General features: G+C 34.0%; 1 protein-coding gene across 1 annotated transcript in view; it reads left to right on the top strand.

Annotated features, from left to right (window-relative positions):
- Positions 1–23390, top strand: part of LOC150095193 (xaa-Pro aminopeptidase 1-like) — a 606338-nt gene that overhangs the window by 255705 nt on the left and 327243 nt on the right. The window contains exon 12 of the mRNA XM_090410814.1: positions 21649–21744. Within this exon, the coding sequence (XP_090266940.1) occupies positions 21649–21744 (96 nt within the window). The remainder of the gene's footprint in view (positions 1–21648; positions 21745–23390) is intronic.

Raw genomic sequence — 23390 nt, 5'->3', positions numbered from 1 at the left:
CTTACACTTGCTCCCAAAACATTTCCAAGTACCCTTTTCTCCATTCTCATTTTTATTCCATAAGCAATTCACTCCTGGCAATGAGTAATGTGAGCACACTACATTGCATATTATCCTTCATATTAGACTCACTGAATGAGGAAATGGCCACCATTTTTCTTGTACACATTAATGCCACATCAGAAACAATTTTTAAGCAATGTCATGTAATAAGGTTTGCACACTTAATCAAATCACATAGTCATAATATAAGAAAAATACTACTAATACAGTTGAACATGGTTATAACAAGCACAAGGGGACCGACAAAAGTTCCTTGTTATAACCATTACTCACTATATCAGTGATGAGTTAAATCTATCTGCTATTTTTTAAAATTCTCAATAACTCAATAAAAAATAGATTCAAATAAAACAAAAGTATGTAATTACATATGTAATTATATTATGTGTATATTATATTATATTTATTTGCTATGTGTATATAATGCAGGGTGCATACAACTTTGCAGGAGAACAGAGAATAACTTGAAAGACATACAGAAGTTGAGTGAGTGTCTAATGTAATAAACACATCAGTTTTTGGTCACATAACTTTATTATCAAATGGCAACATAAGATGGCATGATACATCACACCATTTTAAAATGGCAACTTTCGATGGTGCAGAGTGACATGTTGTGTTTTGGTTTGAGAAAACAAAGTCTGCAACACAAGTTCAGAGGCATTTCTGCATGCAATATGCAAAGAAACTCCTAGTATGTGCATGATCTATATGTGGCACAAGAATTTTGTGGAAACAGGCTGTTCTGTGCATCATCCAGGGTCAAAGGCCGCATGCTGCCAATGCTGTTGTGGAAAGTTCAGGAAAGTTTCCAGAGAAGACCTGAAAGATCAACCATACAGGTGTCTTGTCAAATTGGAATTCCACATGTGACTGTGTGGCATGTTTTATGAGAGCATTTAAGGCCCTACAAATTTACTCTCATACAACATTTGAAGAAAGATGAAAAGAAGATATGCTAGGATTTCTGTATGGAAATGATCACTAGGATAGAACAATATGAGGACTTTTTGGACAAGATCATTTTCAGTGAGTGCATTTTTCATGTAAGTGGGCGAGTAAACACTCACATCTGCAGAATTTGAGAAAGTGAAAATCCACACAGCATCGTAGAACATGTTTGCTGCATCCCAAAGTCTAACATTCTTTGTGTCATAAGCAAGAAGAAAGTGTATGGGCCCTTCTTTTTTTCGGGGTCTACTGTTACTGGTGGTATGTATCTGATGCTACAAGAGTACCTATTACTGCAATTAGACGATGATGACCACGACAGATGTAAGGTCATACCTCGACACCCATTTTCCAGGTAGATGGATTGGTGCCTGTAGCATGGGCACAATGTTCTCCCTGACCTTACACCATTAGATTTTTTCTTGTGGAGCTTTGCGAAACATCAAGTGTTTGTACCGTTACTACTAGCCAATTTGGGTGAGCTGCATTCCAGAATTACTGTTGCCATTGCTGAAGTTATGCATATATGCTCTGCCATGTATGGCAGGAAATTGATTACAGCAAACACTTGCATATCTTCACTCATTTCATATCCCAAATCATTTGTGCTCATATTGAACTTTTACTGTCTGTGTTGAAACTTCAAGTGTTACGCTACAATTGCATGGTAATAAAAATTGTTCATCTATTGCTATTTACCTTCTATTGTCATTCAAAGTTGTATACCCCCTGCCTTTTGAAACATTGTATTATATTATATGTATAATTATTATTTTCTTCTCTCTAAAGAGAAAAAAATATATAATTACATGCCTAGATATTATTTGTATGAATATGCTTGTGTATACTACAATACACTTGATATTATAGAAAAGTTTATTTGTCCATATCATTAAAACCATACACCTCATACTAAACAGAGTTCATTCCTCTATAATTATAAAAAAATAATTAATAATAACATGATTTTAATTATCTAGCCAATCACTGTTACATACACAATTGTTGCCTCCAAATTGTTTAGCAAATTTTTCTCTTGAGCTTTCAAGATCAGGCCATCTATTGTGAATCCAGCACTTCTTTTGTGTAGTGAACCATTGAAGCAATGCTTCATTGATGTTGGTAAGCCTGCACTTAAAAATTTTTTTTTTGTTTTGGTTATTTGGTTTTGTTTTCCAGTGCCAATATGTAAACATCTTTATTTTTCTCCAGTGTCAAAACTGTTGAAAAGGACAAAGAAAATTTTTTACACACTTAAACATTTTTTGCCCCATGCTGTTAATGCACAAAAAATTTCGACTTTCTCATGCTGAGTGACAGTTTCTTTTAATAGACATGTTTCTGACAGAAGGGGTTCATTTTTTGATTGATTTTACAGTCATATCAGCACTTGGGTAAAGTTAGAAAGGGAGAGAGGAGATCTAGAGGCTAGACACTGGAGACATAGGTAGAATGGAAATGGTTCCTAAAGGCAAGATTAGTTACAAACCAGCCTGTAATATGATGCAGGTGGTCATAAAGCTTAAGTTGCACCTTTCATTTTTGTCCATTCCAAGAATTGGGTATTTCAAGAACTACCTGAGCTATTAAGAATGTTTGCATAGTTACCAAAATTAAGCCCTTTCCCTTCCCAATCAAGAAGTTTGAATATTTCTTCTAGGCAGGCTGTGAATAATATCTGAGTAGTATACTTGTTATAAAATTGAGAAATTGTATGGGAATATGCATAAATTAAAATCATTATGGCCTTTTTTCTCATTGCAGTTGTGATCTCATTATTTTTGTGCTCATTAAACAAAGTTTGACTGTAATTAATTACGATATCATAAATATTTTCTTAAAAAAAACACCCCTATGGCATGTGCTTCATCACTTCCTGCATTCTTCCCACAAATTTATGAACCCAAAACTTTGTATAATAATGTAACTATTTGGAGATATGTGAAATTCTACTAGCATATATATATAGATATCATCAATCCACCATGATTTAGGTCAGCTTTGTGGTCGATTTTCCTCTCGTGGAATCCAATCCAGTACTTCTTTTGTCCATCGTTGATCTTGTCTTCAAGCAATATGCCCAGCCCATTGCCACTTCAGATGTTTCACTCTTCCTATGATGTCAGAGACTTTGGTTTGATTTCTTTTCCGTGTATTCCTTTTGTGATCCAGTCTTGTGATACCAAACATACTTCTTTCCATACTAAATTGTGCTGGTCTTAAGAACATTCAAAAATTAATTTTTGAATTTCTTTTGCATTTAGTGTCCATGTTTCACACCCATGTAGGAAGAATGCATTGGTTAAAGACTTTTCTCTTCAGGCATAACGGTAGTTGGCTTTTGAATATTGAATATAATTTTCTAAATGTTTTCCACCCAAGCATTGTGTGGCTTTTAATTTCATCCATGATATTTTGTACCAGTGATATCTGTTGTGCTAAGTATATGTAAATCTACTTATTTAACTTATCATTATTGACTTTCATTATTTCTGGTTGGGCATTGCTATTGAACTTGGATCTTCTTTATGTTTATCTTTAGGCCAGTTTTGCTAGCAATTTGGAGTTCATGGACAAGTCTGTAATTCATGTGCAGTAGTAAAGATAACTATATCATCTGCAAAGCATAAATGGTTTAAATATCTTCCATTTATCTTCAGACCTTTCCCTTCCTAATCAAGAAGTTTGAATATTTCTTCTAGGCAGGCTGTGAATAATTTTGGAGATATTGTGTCATCCTGTCTTTATACCTCTCTGTATTTCCACAGTAGAGATGTTTCCATCAAAATGAATTGCTGCTGTGGCATTGCTGTATGCTGATTTGATGGTCCTGATGTATGAATTCTCCACTTATTGGTTTCGTAATGCTTTAAGTATTGCACAAGTTTGTACTGAATCAAAGGCTTTTTCATGATCAATAAAACCATGACATAATGGTAACTGATATTTACTCCGTTCGATCATCTGTTGTACAACTTGAATATGGTCCATTGTACTAAAGCAACTTCGAAAGCCTGCCTGTTCTTTTCGTTGTGCTAGGTCTAGAGTCGTACAAAGCCTATGAACTAAGACATTTGTAAACTACTGATGGGTCAGTAATTTGTCAAGTCTTCTACCTCACCCTTTTTTATTATCAGAATTAAGGTAGCCTTCTTTCATGTTTTTGGTACATCATTTTTCTTCAGGCATAAAGTAAATAGTTTTCCTAAGAGTTTGTAGATTGTTTCTCCACCTGCTTTTAGAAGTTCAATATAACTCCGTCCTAACCTGCAGTTTTGCAAGCTTTGGATGCTCCACATAACTTCTTCTGATAGAATCTGCTGTACCATTTAATTCATCATCTTGATATAATACTTAGTAAAATTCTTCAATTCTTTTTTGCTATAGCATATCTATCTCTGGTTATGGTCCCATCTTGTAGTTTGACTGCAAACATCTGTTTATTGCTGTTCATCAACTGCTGTTTGGCTTTTTTGAGACTGGTTGTTTTCAATTGTTTGTTGTATGAATTTACAATTAAATTTTCTTAATTCTTGTGATGTGTTTTATGATCATTTTGCACAATTCAGTATATTCGATTTTATTCTGTTGGTTATTTGATTGTTTCATTTTTCTTCATTTCTTCATAAGCTGTTTTGTTTCTTAAGATATTTTGTCTTGTTTTTGTTCTGTGGTACCAGCTATTTCAAGTGAGCATTATAAAAGGCTTTGGATAATAATGTCATTACTTTCTGATGGATCAGCATTATCATCTATAATGAGATTTTTAAATCTTTTGTTTAGTTCATGTTGGAATATATCTTTTTTAACATTGAGTTTGTGAACATCTATGTTTTGCTTTAATCTTTGAAATATTTTTATTTATTTTTGGCAGTTAATTTGAATCTTACTGCATACTATATGATGGTCACTTCCAATGTTGAAGGTGTTTATAACAGAACAGTCTTGAAAGATGTTTTTCTTCTTGCTGAAAATAAAGTCAATTTCAATAGTTTTTCCATTTGGATTTTTCCACGTTCACTTCCTATGTATTTTTTCGTTAAAAAAAAGAATTCATGATGTACAGGTTTTCTTTTTCTGAAAATTCTGTTAAACTTGCTTTTCTGTCATCTCTTATGCCATATCCAAAATTTCCCATTGAGCTTTCGTTTGATTGTTGTATACCAATTCTAGCATTAAAGTTTCCCATTACAATTCTGAAATAATGTTTTCCTTTATTGTAAAGTTGGGATACATCATGATAGAAATCTTCAATTTCTTCATCACTATGACTTATTGTTGGTGCATAGACTTGGATGATCTTAAGAGTGTATCCTTTTGAGATTTGAACAACAATACTTGCTATTCGATCAGATATACTGTCAAATTCTATTATGTTGTTCTTCAATTTTTTGTTAACCATGAATCCAATTCCACTGATTCTTTCCTTATCTTGGCCTCTATAATATGATATGTCTCCATTTTTTAATTGTAGAATTTCTTCACCATTACGTCTGACTTCACACAGTCCGAGAAAGTCCCATTTTATTCACATTAGCTCTTCATTTAGTTCAGTTAGCTGTGCTTCACTGCTCAGAGTAGTCCAACAGTTTAAAGTTCCAAGATCTAGTTTCCAATACCAGCATGATCTGGTTATCCGGGGATTCTTAGCACCCTCTGCCTTCATGTTTAACTGCCTGCTGCCATAGGTAGTAACAATCTGGCCTCTGGGGAATGAGGACCATTTTATTTCTGTTTGATTCATCTTGGAAGATTGGGCCATAATTCACCATGTTGGCCCACTGCAGGTTGGTGAATGGCAATATTTTCAGATGGAATCACTAATCCCAAAATCACTGGTCCACTGCTCTTTATTCAATATATTCAGAGCTGCCCTAATATCCAACAGATGGTAAGGGTTTTCTCCTATCTGCCAATTAGGGGACATGCTCAGTAGCCAGCGGGAGCCCCCAAGATATGTGTGCGTGTGTGTGTGTGTGTGTGTATTAGGGTTACGAAATAATTTTATAAACTTGGTTATTTTATTCCTAATCCCAAGTAAGCAAACAGTTAAGTTTGCACCTGAAATGTAGTTCAAGTCTAAAGGCAGTGCAACACCAGGGCAACTCATTGTAAAGGTGGGTAAAGCTCTGATCACTATTCTTAGTATTTTCCATAATGTAAAGCACATCTCACTAAGAGATGTATACTGCAATACATTATGGGTGGGGTCACTACGCAGACCGGTTTCAACCTTTTTTGAGGTCTCCTCAGTGAGTAGCTAGACCCTAAATACCAAGGTTTTAGTAATACAGAGCCTTATCAACTTTACCTATGCAAGTTGCTAAAATATATTTAAATATATATATATTAAAAATATATATAAAAATAAAACCCATAATGTATTGCAGTGTACATCTTTTAGTGAGATGTGCTTTACATCATGGAAAATACTAAGAATAGTGATCAGAGCTTTACCCACCTTTACAATGAGTTGTCCTGGTGTTGCACCACCTTTAGACTTGAACTACGTTTCAGGTGCAAACTTAACTGTTTGCTTACTTAGGATTAGGAGTAAAATAACCAAGTTTATAAAATTACTTGGCAACCCTAATATACATTATTCCCAAGGTAAAAAAAAAACTTATTTACATATATATATATATATATATATATATATATATATATATATATCAGAATTTATCACAAAAATGAAATAATCATAATGAGGGGTTATGAGAAAGAACTGTCATAATGTGGATGTAATCAATAAAGAAGCAAAATAAAGTATAAAAAATAATAATAGGCTACAGTATTGGACATTTTCTTGAAATGCTTAATATGATTACCTAATATGATTAAGATTTCCTACCTAGTTGGGTGAGTAGTTAGCGAATTCTTCTCCAAAAACAACACAGTATGTGTTTGAATGGACGTGGGTGTTTGTGATGGTCTTTAGGTGAGAGATAAACTTCATTGCTCAGCATTAGGTGATCGCAAATTTTCCATGTCTTTTCTCCGGAGCAGGGTTTCCAAACTGTACAAAATGTAAATTTGTACAGTTTGGAATGAATGCATAAAATATATCTGGAGACTAGCTTATTTTATCATTTACTACCATAAAGTATACACAAATCTATTATAAAAATTTAAAATTTATCAAAATTTATGCACACAAACACATTGAATTCGCCATCTTTAGGAAACCTACGCATATCGACAGGTACCTACATGCGGACTTGCACCACTATCTACCACAGAAATTTGGCATCATTTCTACTCTTGCTCATCAGGCCAGATCTTTGTTATTAAATGAACAAAAAGCTTAAAAATGAACTAAAACACCTCCAAAGTACCTTTAAACAAAATGGATACTCTCAGAAAAGTATAAACAGACTTCTTTTTCACTGTCACCATCAACCACCAAATGAGGATACAACTAATTTCAAAGCCTGCATCTCCTTACTTTATATTAGTTCTCGCTCTCCAAAACTAGTGAAAATCTTAAAGAAATACAGCATCAAGACTTTTTTCACAACTTTACCCAAACTCCGGTCAATTTTAAGCAGTCCGAAAGAGAAACATCACAATCTTCAGTTTCTTGGTGTCTTCAGAATTGTTTGTGATTGCGGTAAACCATATTATGATCAGACTGAAAAATCAATCCTTCTCCGCTTAGAAGAACACAAGAGAGACATATCTTACAGCAGAATTTGGGCCATTGCCCTGTCCAGCCAAGTATTGTTTTCTGCAAGCACCAATGATAAAGGTCTCCAGCATCAAATACACTGGGATTTAACAACCAACATTCATAGATGTTTTATGACGAAGTAGAGAGACGAATTCTGTAATCGAAAGAAATAGTTCTTGATGCCTCCCACCTGAATAGCAACCTAAGTTGCAGTTTGCCAGATTCTCACAGTTCTGCCATTCAATATTGGCGCACACGCGATTTCACACGCACGCATATGCGTGATGCTTCAACTAGAACTCAGTTTCCCATTTAAACTTTAATTACAGTTAATTGTCATGCTATATTGTATTAGAAATGCACTGCTTTTATGGTCTTTCTGTTTTTTATATATTTTTATGCTGTTACACCTGACGAAGTCTGCTTTCCGACGAAACTCGTGTGATCTATTAAAGCTTTGATTTTAAAATTCTTGGTGTTCAGTCATTAAATTTAAAAATATGATAACAAACATATTTTTATCATATTTAACAATATGATAAAAATATGATAAGGTGAGTAAACCAGTATTCTAATGTGTGTGTGTGTGTGTGTGTGTATGTATGTGTGTGTATATATATATATATATATATATATATATATATATATATATATATATATATTTATTATTATTATTATTGTTATTTTGGTAATCTCCATAGAATCAATAGACTCATCGTAGGAGGCCCACTCAGCCAGCAACATGTCGATTATAATGAACTTTTAGGTTCATTATAATCGACATTCAGGGAATATTTACATTCCCTGAATTCACAATGCACTGCGGCAAATCATTCCACTCCATATAAAAAATGTACTCCTCATGTCCTTCTTCATCACATCTTATACAACTTCCAGGGATGGCCTCTTGTTCTTCCCATCTTAACATCTGCACTTTTTATAATTTCTTCTATATTAATCTGGTAGAATCCTTTAAATATCTTGAAGGTCTCTATCATATTATATATATATATATATATACATATATATATAACCATTGAAGTGTATACTTCAGTTATACACTTTAAGTATGTCATTTAATTAAAGTATTATTATTATTATTATGGAGAATTTACAAGGACAAAGGCGATCAGTACACCCATGAGCAGTACAAGGCTCAAGCTAGGAAGGTTACCAGCATAGTAAGAAAAGCTAAATCAGATTATGAGAAGACCTTAGCCAAGGAGATTAAGGGTAATCCCAAAGAGTTCTTCCACTATGTGGCAAGTAAAAGGAAGAATGACTTCAGAAGGATAACTTTAGTGGGTGCTGATGGTATTGAGTTGACAAATTCAGATGTAATAGTGGAGTTACTGAGTGATCACTTTTCAAAAGTCTATCACCCAAGTGAGGATATTTCTGTACCTGTAGCAATAACTAATGTGAGAATTGAAGTTAAGAAATCAGAGGTACATAGTATATTGCAAAATTTAAATGCAAACACTGCTGTAGGTTTAGATGGAATATCAGCTCGGGTGTTGTGTGAGTGTGCAAAGGAATTGTCAACGCCTCTTACTTGGTTATTTAAAAGTTTGAACTCTGATATGGTCCCTAGGGAGTGGAAGGAAGGCAAAGTAGTTCCTTTGCATAAAGGTGGCTCTAAAACTGTGGTAGTTAATAACAGACCAATCACCATCTCGGGAATGGTGGTAAAAGTATTGGAAAAGTTGGTTGAAGACAAAATTCAAGAATGGGTGGATCAGGATATGATACTCTATAGGGGCCAACATGGTTTTGTTAAAGGTCAATCCTGCCTTAGCAATTTATTAACTTTTTATAATAGAATGACATCTGAGTTGGACAAAGGAACTGGCTACACAGTGGTACTTCTGGATTTTGCTAAGGCTTTTGACAGGATATCCCATGGAATACTGTTGCGCAAATTGGAGCAAATGGGGGATGGATACAAAACTGGTGATATGGATAGGAGAATGGCTCAGGGAGGGATACCATAAGGTGGTGTATGGATGAGGCAGGTGACCAGTGGTGTGGCTCTGTGCTTGGACCATTGTTGTTTAATTTGTACATAAATGATATAGGAAATGGCTTGAACGGAGAAATTCAGTTGTTTGCTGATGATGCAAAATTGGGTAGCACAATAAAAAATCAAGCTGATGTTGAGAGTTTGCAGGACAGGATGATTTAAATAAGCTGGCAAAATGGGCAAAAGGTAATGGATGTCAGTTCAATGCAGAAAGGTGTAAAGTTATGCATTTTGGGATTAAAAGATTACTAGCTGTGTACTACATTGATGGAATAATACTCCAAGAGATTGATGAGGCTAGGGACTTAGGGATGTTGGTGGATAGGGAGATAAAGTTCAGGGGACACATTACTAAGGTGTCCAAGATTGCACATAGGAAGATGTGGTTATTGAGGAACACACTAATATCCAGAGATAATGAGGTTATTATTCCCCTTTATAAAGCATTGATACTTCCACATTTGGATTACTGTACTCAGGTCTGGTCACCTGTATTCCTTGGAGATGAGGAGGTTGTGGAGAGGGTTCAGAGGAGAGTGACTAAGTTGGTGAGTGATGTAAAAAATGCTCCCTACATTGATAGATTGCAGAGGTTGATTGATAGGTAGAGAAGAGGGGATATGATAGAAACATTTAAATTACTAGAAGGTTTTTATAAGATTGAAGCAGGGGAAATGTTTCAGCTGTGTGATAGTGATGGAAGAACAAGAAGTCATCCCTGGAAATTAAGGAAAAGTGTGGTTAACATGGGTGTGAGAACGAGGTTTTTTGCCTGGAGGGTGATGAATGAGTGGAATGCATTGCCTGACTCAGTTGTGAGTTCTTCGTCTGTAAATGAATTCAAGAAGAGATATTATAGATATTGTTTTGATAGTTTGGGTCTCCCACGATGAGTCTACTGATTCCATGGAGATTCCTGTAATAATAATAATAATAATAATTATCATGTGACACCTCCAAGGAGTCCAAGAACTCATCACAGGAGAGCACTCTACTCCTTTCCACCGCACACATCTCACCATCGTCCCCACTACTTCACACAACTACAATCATTGCCATCTATATAGAAAGAAGACTCATACAGGCCATTATATCCATGCAGAATCTCATCACCATCCCGGTCAAAAGGCAGGAACTATTAAAACACTGGTTCATCAGGCCCACTCCTTTTGTTCTTCAGACGATCTTTTACAGAAAGAACTACAATATATAACTTCTCCCTTTCTATCTAATGGTTATAAGAAATGCTTGATCAAAAGAACTTTGAGTAGTTTTAATATGTCTTCCTCTTCAAACACAGAAGAAATAATGAGCATTACTATCCCTTATGTACAAGGCATCAGTGAACGTATAGCAAAAGTTTTAAAACCACTGAATATTTTTGTTGCCTTTCGACCGTTTAGAAAAATCTCCACCTTTCTCACTTCTCCTAAGGACAAGCTTCCACATCTTAATCATCCAGGTGTCTACCAGATTCCGTGCTCTTGTGGATTATCTTATTTTGGACAAACGGGAAGATCTGCCTCTATTCGGCTAGAAGAACACCAATCTTATATTGAATACTTTAAACCTGAAAAGTCTGGACTTTCTGAACATGCCGTCTTCACTAGACACAGAGTTCATTGGAGAAAGACAAGAGTTCTTCACAAAAGTCAGTTTCTCATGGAACACCTTTATAAAGAAACATATGAAACTCTACTTCATTCTCCTAACTTAAACAGATCTGACGGCTTATGTCTATCCCCTTTATGGGAGATAGTACTTTACAAATCAGCTAATCTTTCCTAACTTTTTATTGTGTTGATATTTTTATTTATTTTTTATTTTTTATTTTTTTAGGAAAGTTATTGACCTTTTTAGTTATCTTACAACAGCTACTTAGGTGGCGCTTTTTGGAATTGTCAGTTATTGTTTAATTTGAGCTTAATGTACTGAAGATGCCTGTGACACACAGGCGAAAATTATACTATTAAATAATCTAATCTTTGTACGTGAGTTTTTTCCATTATTAATTTTGTATTGATATGTCTACTCATGGTATACCACTTTTAAAACTTATTGTTGACAAATAGTTATTTTTTGGGCTGCTTTTGTTGATAAAAGCAACTCAAATTCAAGCCTTGATATGTTCTTGATATGCTGCAATCTGTACTGATTTGTTTACCTTTAGCATCTGCTAGTAATGGTTGGATACTGTATTCCAAAAGCTAAAATAAAAAGTATTGGAAATAGACTATCTCCTTGTTTTAATCCTTGAGTTATTGAAAAGTGATCTCTCAAATCATTTTGTATTTTAATCTGTGCTTGTGAATTTTCTATTTCTAATTTTATAAGTCTTACTAACTTATCTGATATTCCAAAGTATCATAATCTCATATAATTTTTCTCTATTAATGCTCTTTTTCTCTATTAATGTGCTTGTCAGAAATCAATAAAAAGACTGATGAACATTTATATCTAATTCTTAAAATTTTTCTAATAATTATTGAACAGTATGTATCTGAGCAAGTTGTTTCTGAATGAATGTACCATATCGCTAAGCTCTTGCCTTAATGGTAGCTCTACAGATTCATCTTCTACAGTAGTGGTTGGCATGGGCTGCATTGAAGTTTTTGAGCTTTTAAGAGGCCCCTGTACTAGTAAATTTTAGATAACCTGTATGGAGGCAGAGGGCCCCCTTGTAATGTGAGGTCCTAAGCTGTAGCTTATCTAGCTTATTTGTAAATTTGGCCCTGGTAGTTGGTATATGCTCTTGAGTTGCGGAAGTAACGTTCCTATTCCAATATTCTGTTTGTGTGCAGTGGTATATTTCTAAAAGAAATAATATGAATTTTACTTTCATAAATTTAGAAGTCTGATGAATATAAATGAAGAACATAATAGTAAAAATAATATGAAGAGTGTGAAAACAGACATTTGTTTATTTATTTGCACATGACAAACTATAAATGGCATTCAAACATTTCACATGAACATTTTGCAGTCTGACATCTTTGTGTACATACACATTTCATAAAATCCTGATTCACACCATTGATTGTAGGTCAGGCTGTAGATACCATTGAAAGAGACTTTTTATGGTGCTCCTCCTTCAGGGGAAATAAGTCTTTCATCAAAACCACCAAATTTTGACCTTGTGTATAATTCTTTCTTAGTGCCCAATTTATGTTTTGTACCTGCTGTTGCAGATTCAGTAGTTGACTTCTTGTTGGTTATATGTTGGAGTGCATATAGACACAAAATAAACATCTAGATTTAATAAATGAAGTGCAAAAAAATTAAAAGTACTGAAAAGAAGGTTCCTTGTGATTATAGTTGCAATGTCACGACATTTTGATGGTTCAAGAAATGGAAAAACTAACTGTTCCAATGGAAGATTCAGATGCTGATGTGTTATATCACTTCACTAAAGAAGATTTATTTGAGTTTTATATGACACCCATTTGTCAGCTGATCATATAGGCAGATATAGAATGTTTAAGGAATAAGGAATTAAACAGGTATTATAAAACTATAACTATAAAAAACTATAAAAATATAAATGCATTTCCTTTTTTCTTTTCTTTTCTTTTTTTTTCTTTTTTTTTTTTTTTTTTGAAGCATTCAAGCAAAAAAATAAAAGTGTGAAAAAAGTATTTGCTGACTTAATAGTTATTGCCAGGTAGGATTAATAGATTTTTCAATCACATTTGGTGTTTGTGATGAAATTTTTTTCCCTCTGTAGAAGTGCCACCAGGAAAAAAAAAAAAGAAAAGAAAAGTAGCTACTTCTTCTTTTAACCCTTTTTATAGCCACTTCTGGCTATAGGTTTCTTTCAATTCTCTCCATCTGTTTCTATCCTGAATTTGTTAGTGCCAAAGAGTTCCAATTATTTTTCTTATATCATCTGACCATCTTCTTGCAGATCTTCCAGCTGATCTTTTACCTTCATATGGCTGCCACTCCATTTTGTCCATCTATTGTCCTTGACTCTTGTGATGTGTCATGCCCATTTCCATTTCTTTCGAAGTGTGTTTTCTCCAATATCTAAAAATTTTGTTTTAGCTCTTATTTCTTCATTTCTGATTTTATCTCTGAGTCTTATTATTCATAATTAAGTGGATATTGAATACCACATTATTTCTTAGCCGAATAAGAAACACAAAGATAGAAAATCTAATCTAAGAGTTTCATGCCAAATATAGAAAACTATATAAAGTTTGGCATATAGTTTTCTATATTCGGCATGAAACTCTTAGATTAGATTTTCTATCTTTGAGTTTCTTATTCGACTAAGAAATAATGTGGTATTGAATATCCACTTAATTTTGAATAATTTTACTTCGCCGAAGTGAAGTCTATTGGCTCTTATTTTCAGTAATCTGAGTCTTATATTTAGCAGACATCTTTCCATTCTTCTTTTTGTTTTTTGCATTTTATCTATTTTTTGGTTTTTGATTGGCCAGATTTCTGCTCTGTATGTCATAACAGGCAATACACATTGGTTGTTGAACAGTCTTGCTCTGCTCTCAGGTTTTATTTTGCTGTTTAAAAATCTCTTCAATTTTCTAAAAGCTGCCCATCCCATTCCTAAACATGACTCCTTGTTTCTTCATTATTAACAATTTTCGTAGATATACATATGCATCTACTATTTCAATTTCTTTATTGTTTACCTTAAAGATGTTGTGTCTTTCATCATTTTCTTTTTGGTTTGTCATTATTTTGGTTTTATCAGAATTAATGTCTAATCCAATTTCTGGTGATTTAGTTGTTAGATCTTCTATCATTTATTTTAAAACTTTCATATTGTTTGCAATAATAAGAATACCATCAGCAAATCTTAGGTATTATAGGTCAAGGGTTCTTTTGAAATGTCTAGGTGAGAAAAGATGTAAGGCTACAAATCGTTCATTTCAAATGTCATTTTAGTTCATTATATGCAAATTAATAAACAAATGCTTATTTTCACACCATTTACATTAACATTATTTTTACTATTACATTGTTCATTATTCATTGGACTTAGAAATAAATTTATGAAAGTGAAAATCATATTTAAAAAAAAAAAAATCGATCATTACAACATTTTGTCAACCAATGATTATTTTTATGTACTTTAAACTAGAAGTATTGAGTTATTCTATAGAATACTTAGGTGTTTCACTATTTGTGCTTCAAATAAAATTCTTATTTCACAAAAATTTAAAATGACCCATTAATCTATGGAATAACTGAATTATAGACTTAAAAAACATGCGCGTGCACACACACACACACACAGAGAGAGAGAGAGAGAGAGTTGGAATCTGTATTTGCAGATTTGTGTTTTTGCATTGACGGTCATGAAATTGTGTATCTTTAGTGCTGCAGTGAGTGTTAAGCTACTTGTGCTTAAAATATTAATGCGATTATTTGAAACCTCATAGGTTCTAAGCAAACTACATTTGGTGACAGACAAAAGCCAAAAGCCTAAAAGGACCAATAAAGTTATGACTTGGAATGAGAATGTGTGGGTTCTAGATAAATGTCAAGATGGGCTCCTGTACATGGCTGTAGGTTGCATGTTTGGTATCAATGAAAGTATGATATGATACGTAAGAAAACAGGAACTTAGATCAGAGAGGCAATGCAAACTGGTGGAATTCTAACTACTGAATATATGGTTTATGTACATCAGGGCTGTCCAAAGCACTGCCTGCGGGCCACATGCAGCCCTCCTGTGGGTTTTGATTTTCATGAGCGAAAAAATAAAATAACAATTTGAATCGAATGCATATTAGATATTTTAATTCTATTACTAATCGATAATCTCGATGTTGGTAATTTTATTTGGTGTTTTTACATCACTATATACCCATATGTTTTTCAAATATTAGACATGTCAAAGAAGCATTCTTAGCCGGTTTTGTTCCAACGCACATGCTCCAGGCACTCACGGGAAACTCGAGCTCGCAATTACTGTGCAATTAATGTTGTTCATTTGTTCAGCTTTCAAAGCTGTGTCACTGCTGCTCACCAAATTACTAGATACTCACCGTGATGCAGTCCTTGGATAATTTTTTATTTTTAATGCGGCCCTCGGATTATCTAAGGTTGGACAGCCCCGATGTACATGATAAAGTGACATTAAAATGGAAAATGCACTGTTTCATTTTGATTGAAGACCAGAGCAAGAAAAACTTGCCATTAGCATTGGTATGATTTTTGTTAAGGCCCTTGTTCTTTGCAACAGATTTAAGTAGCAAACATTATGTACCAGCATTACTGGCAAAATTGCTTTCATTACAATCAAAGGCTGGTTCCTGAAATTAAAGAGATGTTACTCACTCTGTAATATAAAGATTATGGGCAAATCTGCTTTAGCTGATCATGAGGCTTCAAAGTTCTGCCCTGCACAACTCAAGAGGATCATCGAGCAAAAGGAATATAAACCTGAACATGTTTTCATTTCTAATGAGGTAGTATTATTCTGGAAGAAGATGCCTCAGTGCATCTATATAGCCATTGAACAGAAGAAGGCCTTCTCCAGCCTCTAAAATCCTTACTAACGAGGAGTATTGAATCCTATAGTGAATAGCTTGGTGCATGTCTTGTACTTAACTATGTAATAAAATTTTGATACTGTATTTACACGATATAGGTCTAAATGCTTTGTAAACCTTTTAAACACATTTACGCATTTGTCTATTAATTGTAAATGGTTGCATACATGTTTAGCATATGCAAAACATATATGGTGAGAATACATTTTTTCTCAGGAAGTGTTGAAACATAATGCCTGCAAATATGGAGATTTAACTCTGTGTTTGTGTGTGTATGTGTGCGTGCGTGCGTGCACACACGCACACACACCGAATTCCACATATCTGATACTAAATCTGATTCTCTTTCATAATTTCTCAATGCTATGAGCATTTCTGCATTTCCAGGAAGAAAATATTCAGTGCACATCTTCCTTAAAAATATATTGCTCTACCAGCAATAATACTTCAGAAACAGTAGGAAATAAATGGAGGTAAAAAAAAATAATCATATATGCAATAATTTTGAAACTCGTGTGGTATCAGGTTCAAATTAATAGAATAGTATATCAAATAGAATGCTAATGATCTGATAATCTAAATGGAAGTGATTGTGAACTGTTTGAACAAATTGATTGAGCATGCAAAAGGAAGGTGATCTTAATGGGATATTTTAATTATAGAATGTGGATTTGAAAGGTGAAGATAATAGATGGAAACAAGGTGAGTGAATTTGTTGCATTTCTGAGGGGGAATATACCTATAATGGAAGTAGCACAAAGTTTTAGAGTGTTAGATTTGGTGGAATCTTAATCAATTCATCTGACATGAGCATATATAACTGTATATACCTGAGATTGTTGAATAAATAGAATAGAAATACAATGATAAACAGTGAAACAAGACAGTTAGTGAAGGTAATGAAGATTTCATGGAGAATGTACAAGATATTCTCCATAAAATCAGTATCTCCTCCAGATATTTAAGTTATATAAATACAGGCTCTTTACTTTATGCAGATGAGATTATACTTCTAAATAAATCCAGTACAAGTCCGGAAGATTCCCTCACTAAATTGAATAACAGTTGTAATAAATTTGGTATGAATATCATCAGTAATAAGATAAAGACAATGAAAATAGGTAGGAACATTGAAAATATCAACTGCACAGTGAATGGAGAAACTATGGAACAAATAAAACATTTCAGCTACCTAGGCACAATTTTTAGTGAAGATGGCAAATTAAATATGGAAATGTTCAAAAGAATTAACAAAGCTGGTATGGTAGGAAGTCAACTGAATGAATTTATATGGAATAAGAGAGAAATTAGTCAAAACACTAAATTAGCTGTATACAAGATAGTTTTCAAACCAGTTTTTACTTATGGATCTGAGAGCTGGGTTAAAAATAAAACACCTAATCAAAGACTAGAGATATCTGATATGAGAGTTCTGAGAAAGATTACGGAAGTGAACATATGGCATCAATGGCAATATCATATTATAAATGAGGATATTAAGAAAGAACTTAACATTGTTTGCATTCAGGAATATGTTAGCAGAGCTAATCTCTCGGGTATGGTCACTTACACAGAATTGGAGAGGAAAGATTAGCAAAATAAGTGTTTTTTGCCAGGTTGGCAGGAAAAAGACCCAGAGGAAGACCAAGATGTAGGTGGATTGATACAGTAAAAATTGCCTTAGAAGACAGAAATATAAGATCTGATAATGTTGGAGTCTTGATAGATTAATTTGAAAGAAAATTGTTGATAGGAAGTTAGTAATGATGTAAGTCTTTCATGTAGTTCTATCATAATATCCTGTACACCCCTTGAGAGTAAATGGCAGGAATTTGATGATGATGATAAGTGAAGGCTGGAAAGTGAAATGCATGGTAAAGCAGAAAAAATTCAGTTTAAGAGGAGACTGGAAAGTCAGTAAAGAATTCAAGAAATTCCTGTGCTGTGTTGCAAGCAATGGGAAGAATAATCACGCAACGTTTACATTGATAGATGGTTATGGAAGTTAGAGGATGTAGTGAAATTATTTATTCTCCCTTTTTTTATTTTTTACCATACATCATACTGATATAAATCATGCTATGCAACACCAAGAAAAAAAGGATTAGAGAGATGAAAAAAAATCAAGGGAATCTGTCTAGTGTTGGTTGGGCTAAATGTTAATATGGATGGAACGTGCAAAAGAGCTGAAAGACTCTTACCCACATGATAGATGCGAGTCTTTCAGTAGGAACGGTTCCTAAAGAGTGGAGAGAAGGCTGAATAATCATGCTTCAAAGATAGAAGTTTTCAGTCATAATTCTGCAGTTGTAATTAGAGTATTGGAGAGGTTAGTTAGAAATAGAATACAAGACTGGGTTGATGGGCATAGAATTCTTTATGTTGATAAGCATGAGTTTTTTGAGGGAGTAAGGTAAGTCTTACTTTTTCAATCTACTGGTATTTTAATGTTGAATTTGATTATGCATGTATCTCTTATAAATATATATACAATAATATATTTGGATTATGATATACTCGAACTTTGAAAATACATTTAGTAGATACCACTTTAGTCACTCATCTCTGGATGATATCCATCACACTGAAAATTTGCTGACTAAATTTAAATTTAAGTGCAGTAGTCTATTATGATCTGACCATTGCTTTATACACTGCCAGAATCACCTTTTTATCTCTACTTGTCATATATGATAAGGAGTTCTTTCTCCTTATCATATCAGCAAAGTGCTATGTTGTCTTCCTGCAACTGCTTTCTGAAATTCTGGCCATGGTCCACCATCATTCTGGGTTCTTGAATCTCGTCCTTCTCCTGAAGCACAGTTCCACCAATATAATACACAGCCTTATATCTCTGCAGTCCAAAATGCAATACTTAGTTAATCATGTAAAAATAATATTAATATTAAATCTTGAATATGAATATTTAAATACTGATGTTAACATTAAATCATTAATTTATCCAAATGCAATCATATTCATTAATGCTGGCTAAAAGTATATTTCAATTGGATGTGATGCACTTTGGAGTGCAAAGTTTAGAGGTGACATTGCAAGGATTGCAGAGGCAGCACAGTGTATTTCTTCTATGACAAGGAGCACACTGATAGCAGGGATAAGGAGGTGTTTGTGCCACTGTATAAAGTTTGATTGGACCTCAGATATACTATTGTGCTCAAATTTGGTCACTAGTTTCCATTGTGATGTGGAAACTCTGGAGAGGATCCACAGATGTGTGAGTGAGGCAGTAGCAGGACTCCGGAATATTGGTTAATGGGAAAGGTTTAGGGAATGTAAGTGACATTACCTAAATTTAGTACCTTGTCAGAAAAAGATTTATGTAGCAATGTTTAAGTTAGCAAAGGGGTTTTCCAAGATTAATATAGAATGAAGTATATGTAGAGTAAAAGGTGAAAGGGGAGAATGTGAAGCCATTCTTGGAAGTTATGTAAAGCTTTGATGAAGAGGAACATAGGAGCAAGGTCTGCCAAAAATACACAAAACAAACACACCACTACGTCCCATTGTTGAAGACAGCCCGAATTACCACTTAGCCAAAAAATTAGCGGTTGCACTAAAGGAATCGGTAGGTCGTTCCACTTCCTACATAAAAAAATACAGATTTCATAAACAAAATTAAAAGCATTACACTCAATGACCAAGATTTATTAGTCAGCTTTGACATAACTGCCCTTTTCACCAATGTCCCGATCGTTGATACTATTATGTTCCTACAGAACATATTTCCACATGACTATCTTCTTCAAAAAGAAGGTACAGCCATGGGCTCACCACTCCCCCCCCCCAATAGTTAACTTTTATATGCAAGACTTTGAGCAACGAGCTCTAGAGTCAGTGTGCCTAAAGCCTAAAATTTGACTCAGATACGTCAATGATATTTTCGCCATTTGGCCTCACGGCCACAAAGCACTAAATACATTCCTTAGCCACCTGAATAAACAACACAAACGTATCCAATTCACTATTGAAATTGAAAAGAAAAAACAACTCTCTTCCTTTCCTAGACACACTTATCACACGTCTTACCTCAGGCTGTCTCTCCTTCTCAAGTCTACCGCACAATTATACACAAAAATTCTTACCACCACCCAACACAAAAACTAGGTGTCATAAGCACCCTTAAACACAGAGCTCAAACTATTTGTTCAAATGAGCAAGCTCTAAACCAGGAATATGAGATCATCAGCCATACATTTATAAAAAATGGATACAGTAAAAAAACTATTCACAAGATCCTCCACAGAGACACCACAAAAAACAAAAAAGATTTCAAGAATGCTATTGCCATACCTTATGTTTAGAGTCATTTTGGAAAAAATAGACAGAATACTATACAAATACAACATCAAAACTACCTTCAAACCCCCGACAAAATTAAGACACCTACTCAGTTCTTTCAAAGATCTTCCACACCTAGCCCACCTAGGGGGTTTACAAAATACAATGCACATGTAACCTACCATACATAGGAGAAACAGGATGAACCATCGAATTAGGAAGGACGAACACAAACAACACATTAAATACCTCCATTTTGGAAAAACCGACCTTTCAGACCCTGCACTCCAGACATACCACAGAATTGATTGGAAAGGTACCAAGTCCCTACACACCAAAACCTGGTTCGAGAGGAAATTTAAAGAAGCATGTGAAATGCTAAGACATAATCCTGACCTGAACAGAATTTGCAACCATTATAGCAACCATGAACAAGCCAAAGAAAATCTCAATACAAGATGACTTGAAGTGTTTTTTTTTTTTTTTTTAACATTCAATAGCAACCAGAACTTTACAAGTCAAGAAGAAAATCTTAGTATGGGAGGACTTTAGCAGGATTTATTGTAGTTTTTTTTTCCTTTTTTATAATTTCCTTATTATATAAACTTATTCTTTCCGTCATGTGAAAAAATAATTTTTTTATCGATACAAAATTAATAAAGGAAAAAACTCACGTACAAAGATTATTTAATAGTATAATTTTCGGCTGTGTATCACAGGCATCTTCAGTACATATTAAGCTCAAATTAAACAATAACTGACAATTCCAAAAAACGCCACCTAAGTAGCTGGTGTAAGATAACTAAAAAGGTCAATGAATTTCCTAAAAAAAAAAAAAAAAAAAAAATCAATACAATAAAAAGTTAAGAAAGATTAGTTGATTTGTAAAGTACTATCTCCCATAAAGGGGATAGACGTAATGGGAGATAGTACTTTACAAATCAGCCAACCTTTCATAACTTTTTATTGTGTTGATTTTTTTTTTTTTAATATGTCTACTCACAGTATACCTCTTTTAAAACTCAATCTTTTTATGTTAGAGTATATAGTTATGCATATCTGTAAAAATACTCTAAAATATTTTAAAACACTAAGTAGGTTTTTTGAACTATATTTAGGAAAATCATGGCAAGAAAAAATATTGGAAATAAGGCATGATTTAATTCAAAGGGAAGCCACAGCTCTTATTCTTACAGCACTGGATGAAGTTGCATGTAAGTTTGACATTATGTTATTTACTGTTTTTTTTTAATTGCTTGTATAGTTTTAATAAGTCATCTTAATTATATTTAATTTCGTGTCTTAATCTTATTTATTATCTCATTACTGAATGTATGTATATATATTACACAATGTTATGAGAGGTGGAATGTAATATTGAATGCATTTTAAGTAAAAATTGCTAAAATTGTTCACTATAAATGAATACACAAAAGTTTTTATAATTAATGTATGAATTATTTTTTTATAATTAGTGTATGTACCCCTCACACTCTTCCTGTCACTACAACTGTAGTGACAGGAAGAGTGTGAGGGGGTATAGTATTTTCAGGGAGGGTAAAGAGAATAAGATGGGTTGGAGGGGTGTGCCTTTGATATAATCTGATGAAATAGAGCCTGATAGGAGGACAAAATATGTTTGGTTGGTTGCTACTGTAGGTAGTCCAGGGGATGTAAGGAAAGGTGTGGATGATATGCATTTGCAAATTAAAACAATGAATGTAGACTGAGTAATTATTATGACAGGCTTAACATATGGGGATAGACATTGGAAGGAGATTACATGGTGAGTAGGAAAACAAATTCTTGAGAGTGATATCATCAGGAGATCTGTCCTTAACGAAGATAGCTACATTACCTTCAAATTCAGGAGAGTGATCATGTGGTTTTGACTTGAGAGGTTGTCAGACATATAGTACTTTTACTTTAGAAGGGATATATGTGTGGAACTACAGGATGCTAGCAGGATATGGGAGATGGTCAAGTAATGACTGAAGGAAGCAACAATAAATTGTATATCACAAGAACAAGAGGTCATCTCTGGAAGCTGTATAAGGAAGATTAAGCAAGGGAGTGAGAAGCAGGTTTTTTCCATGGAAAGTTGTGAATGATTGGAATGTATTGTTTGAGAGTATGGTGTCAGCAGAGAATTTGAAAGTATTTAAGGCATGATATGATGAGCTGGGTATATCATAAAGGGATCTCCTGCAATGAGTCTTTGACTCTATGGGGGTCTTGGGATGATAATAATAATAATAAAATATGATACTTTATCTTCCTATCCCAAAGTGAGGAAGATAAATCAGGTAGGAGTTAGATGGATGAGTAGCATCATTAAACATTAACTGGAAAAAAAAAAAAAAAGAAAATGTTGTTCTGGGTATATATATAAAGAGAAAGGTGGTCATGAGGCCCACAAGCAGTACAAAGCATAGGCAAAAAGGGTGACTAGCATAGTAGGAAAGGTAAAACACATTATGAGAGGAAATTGGCTGAGCAGGCCAAAGGAAATGCTAAAGAGTTCTTTTGCTGTGTGGCGAGTAAAAGGAAGAATGACTGTGGAACGATAACTTTAATAATCAGTACTGATGGCAAAGAGGTAAAAGAAATAGACTAAACAGTTAAGTTACTAAGCAACCATTCTGAGGGTCCATTATACAGGTGAAGATAATGCAATGACATATGTGACAGGAACTGATATGGGAATCCAGATCTTACTCATCAGTTTCCAGAGATGACCTCCCCCCCCAGTTTAATAAGTGAAATTGTCACCAGAGTCTGTTGTGAGTGCTTTATCAATGTTTGTGATGAGTCTTCAGACTCTATGTAGATTCCTGTGCAATAGTCTGGCTAGGCCATA

Source organism: Typopeltis vanoorti, chromosome 20 (genome assembly GCF_054136105.1).
Source record: "Typopeltis vanoorti isolate ZY-2024b chromosome 20, IOZ_Tvanoo_1.0, whole genome shotgun sequence".
Lineage (NCBI taxonomy): Eukaryota > Metazoa > Arthropoda > Arachnida > Uropygi > Thelyphonidae > Typopeltis > Typopeltis vanoorti.
The sequence above is the reverse complement of the archived record's forward strand: the minus strand, read 5'-3'. Positions and strand labels throughout refer to the sequence as shown.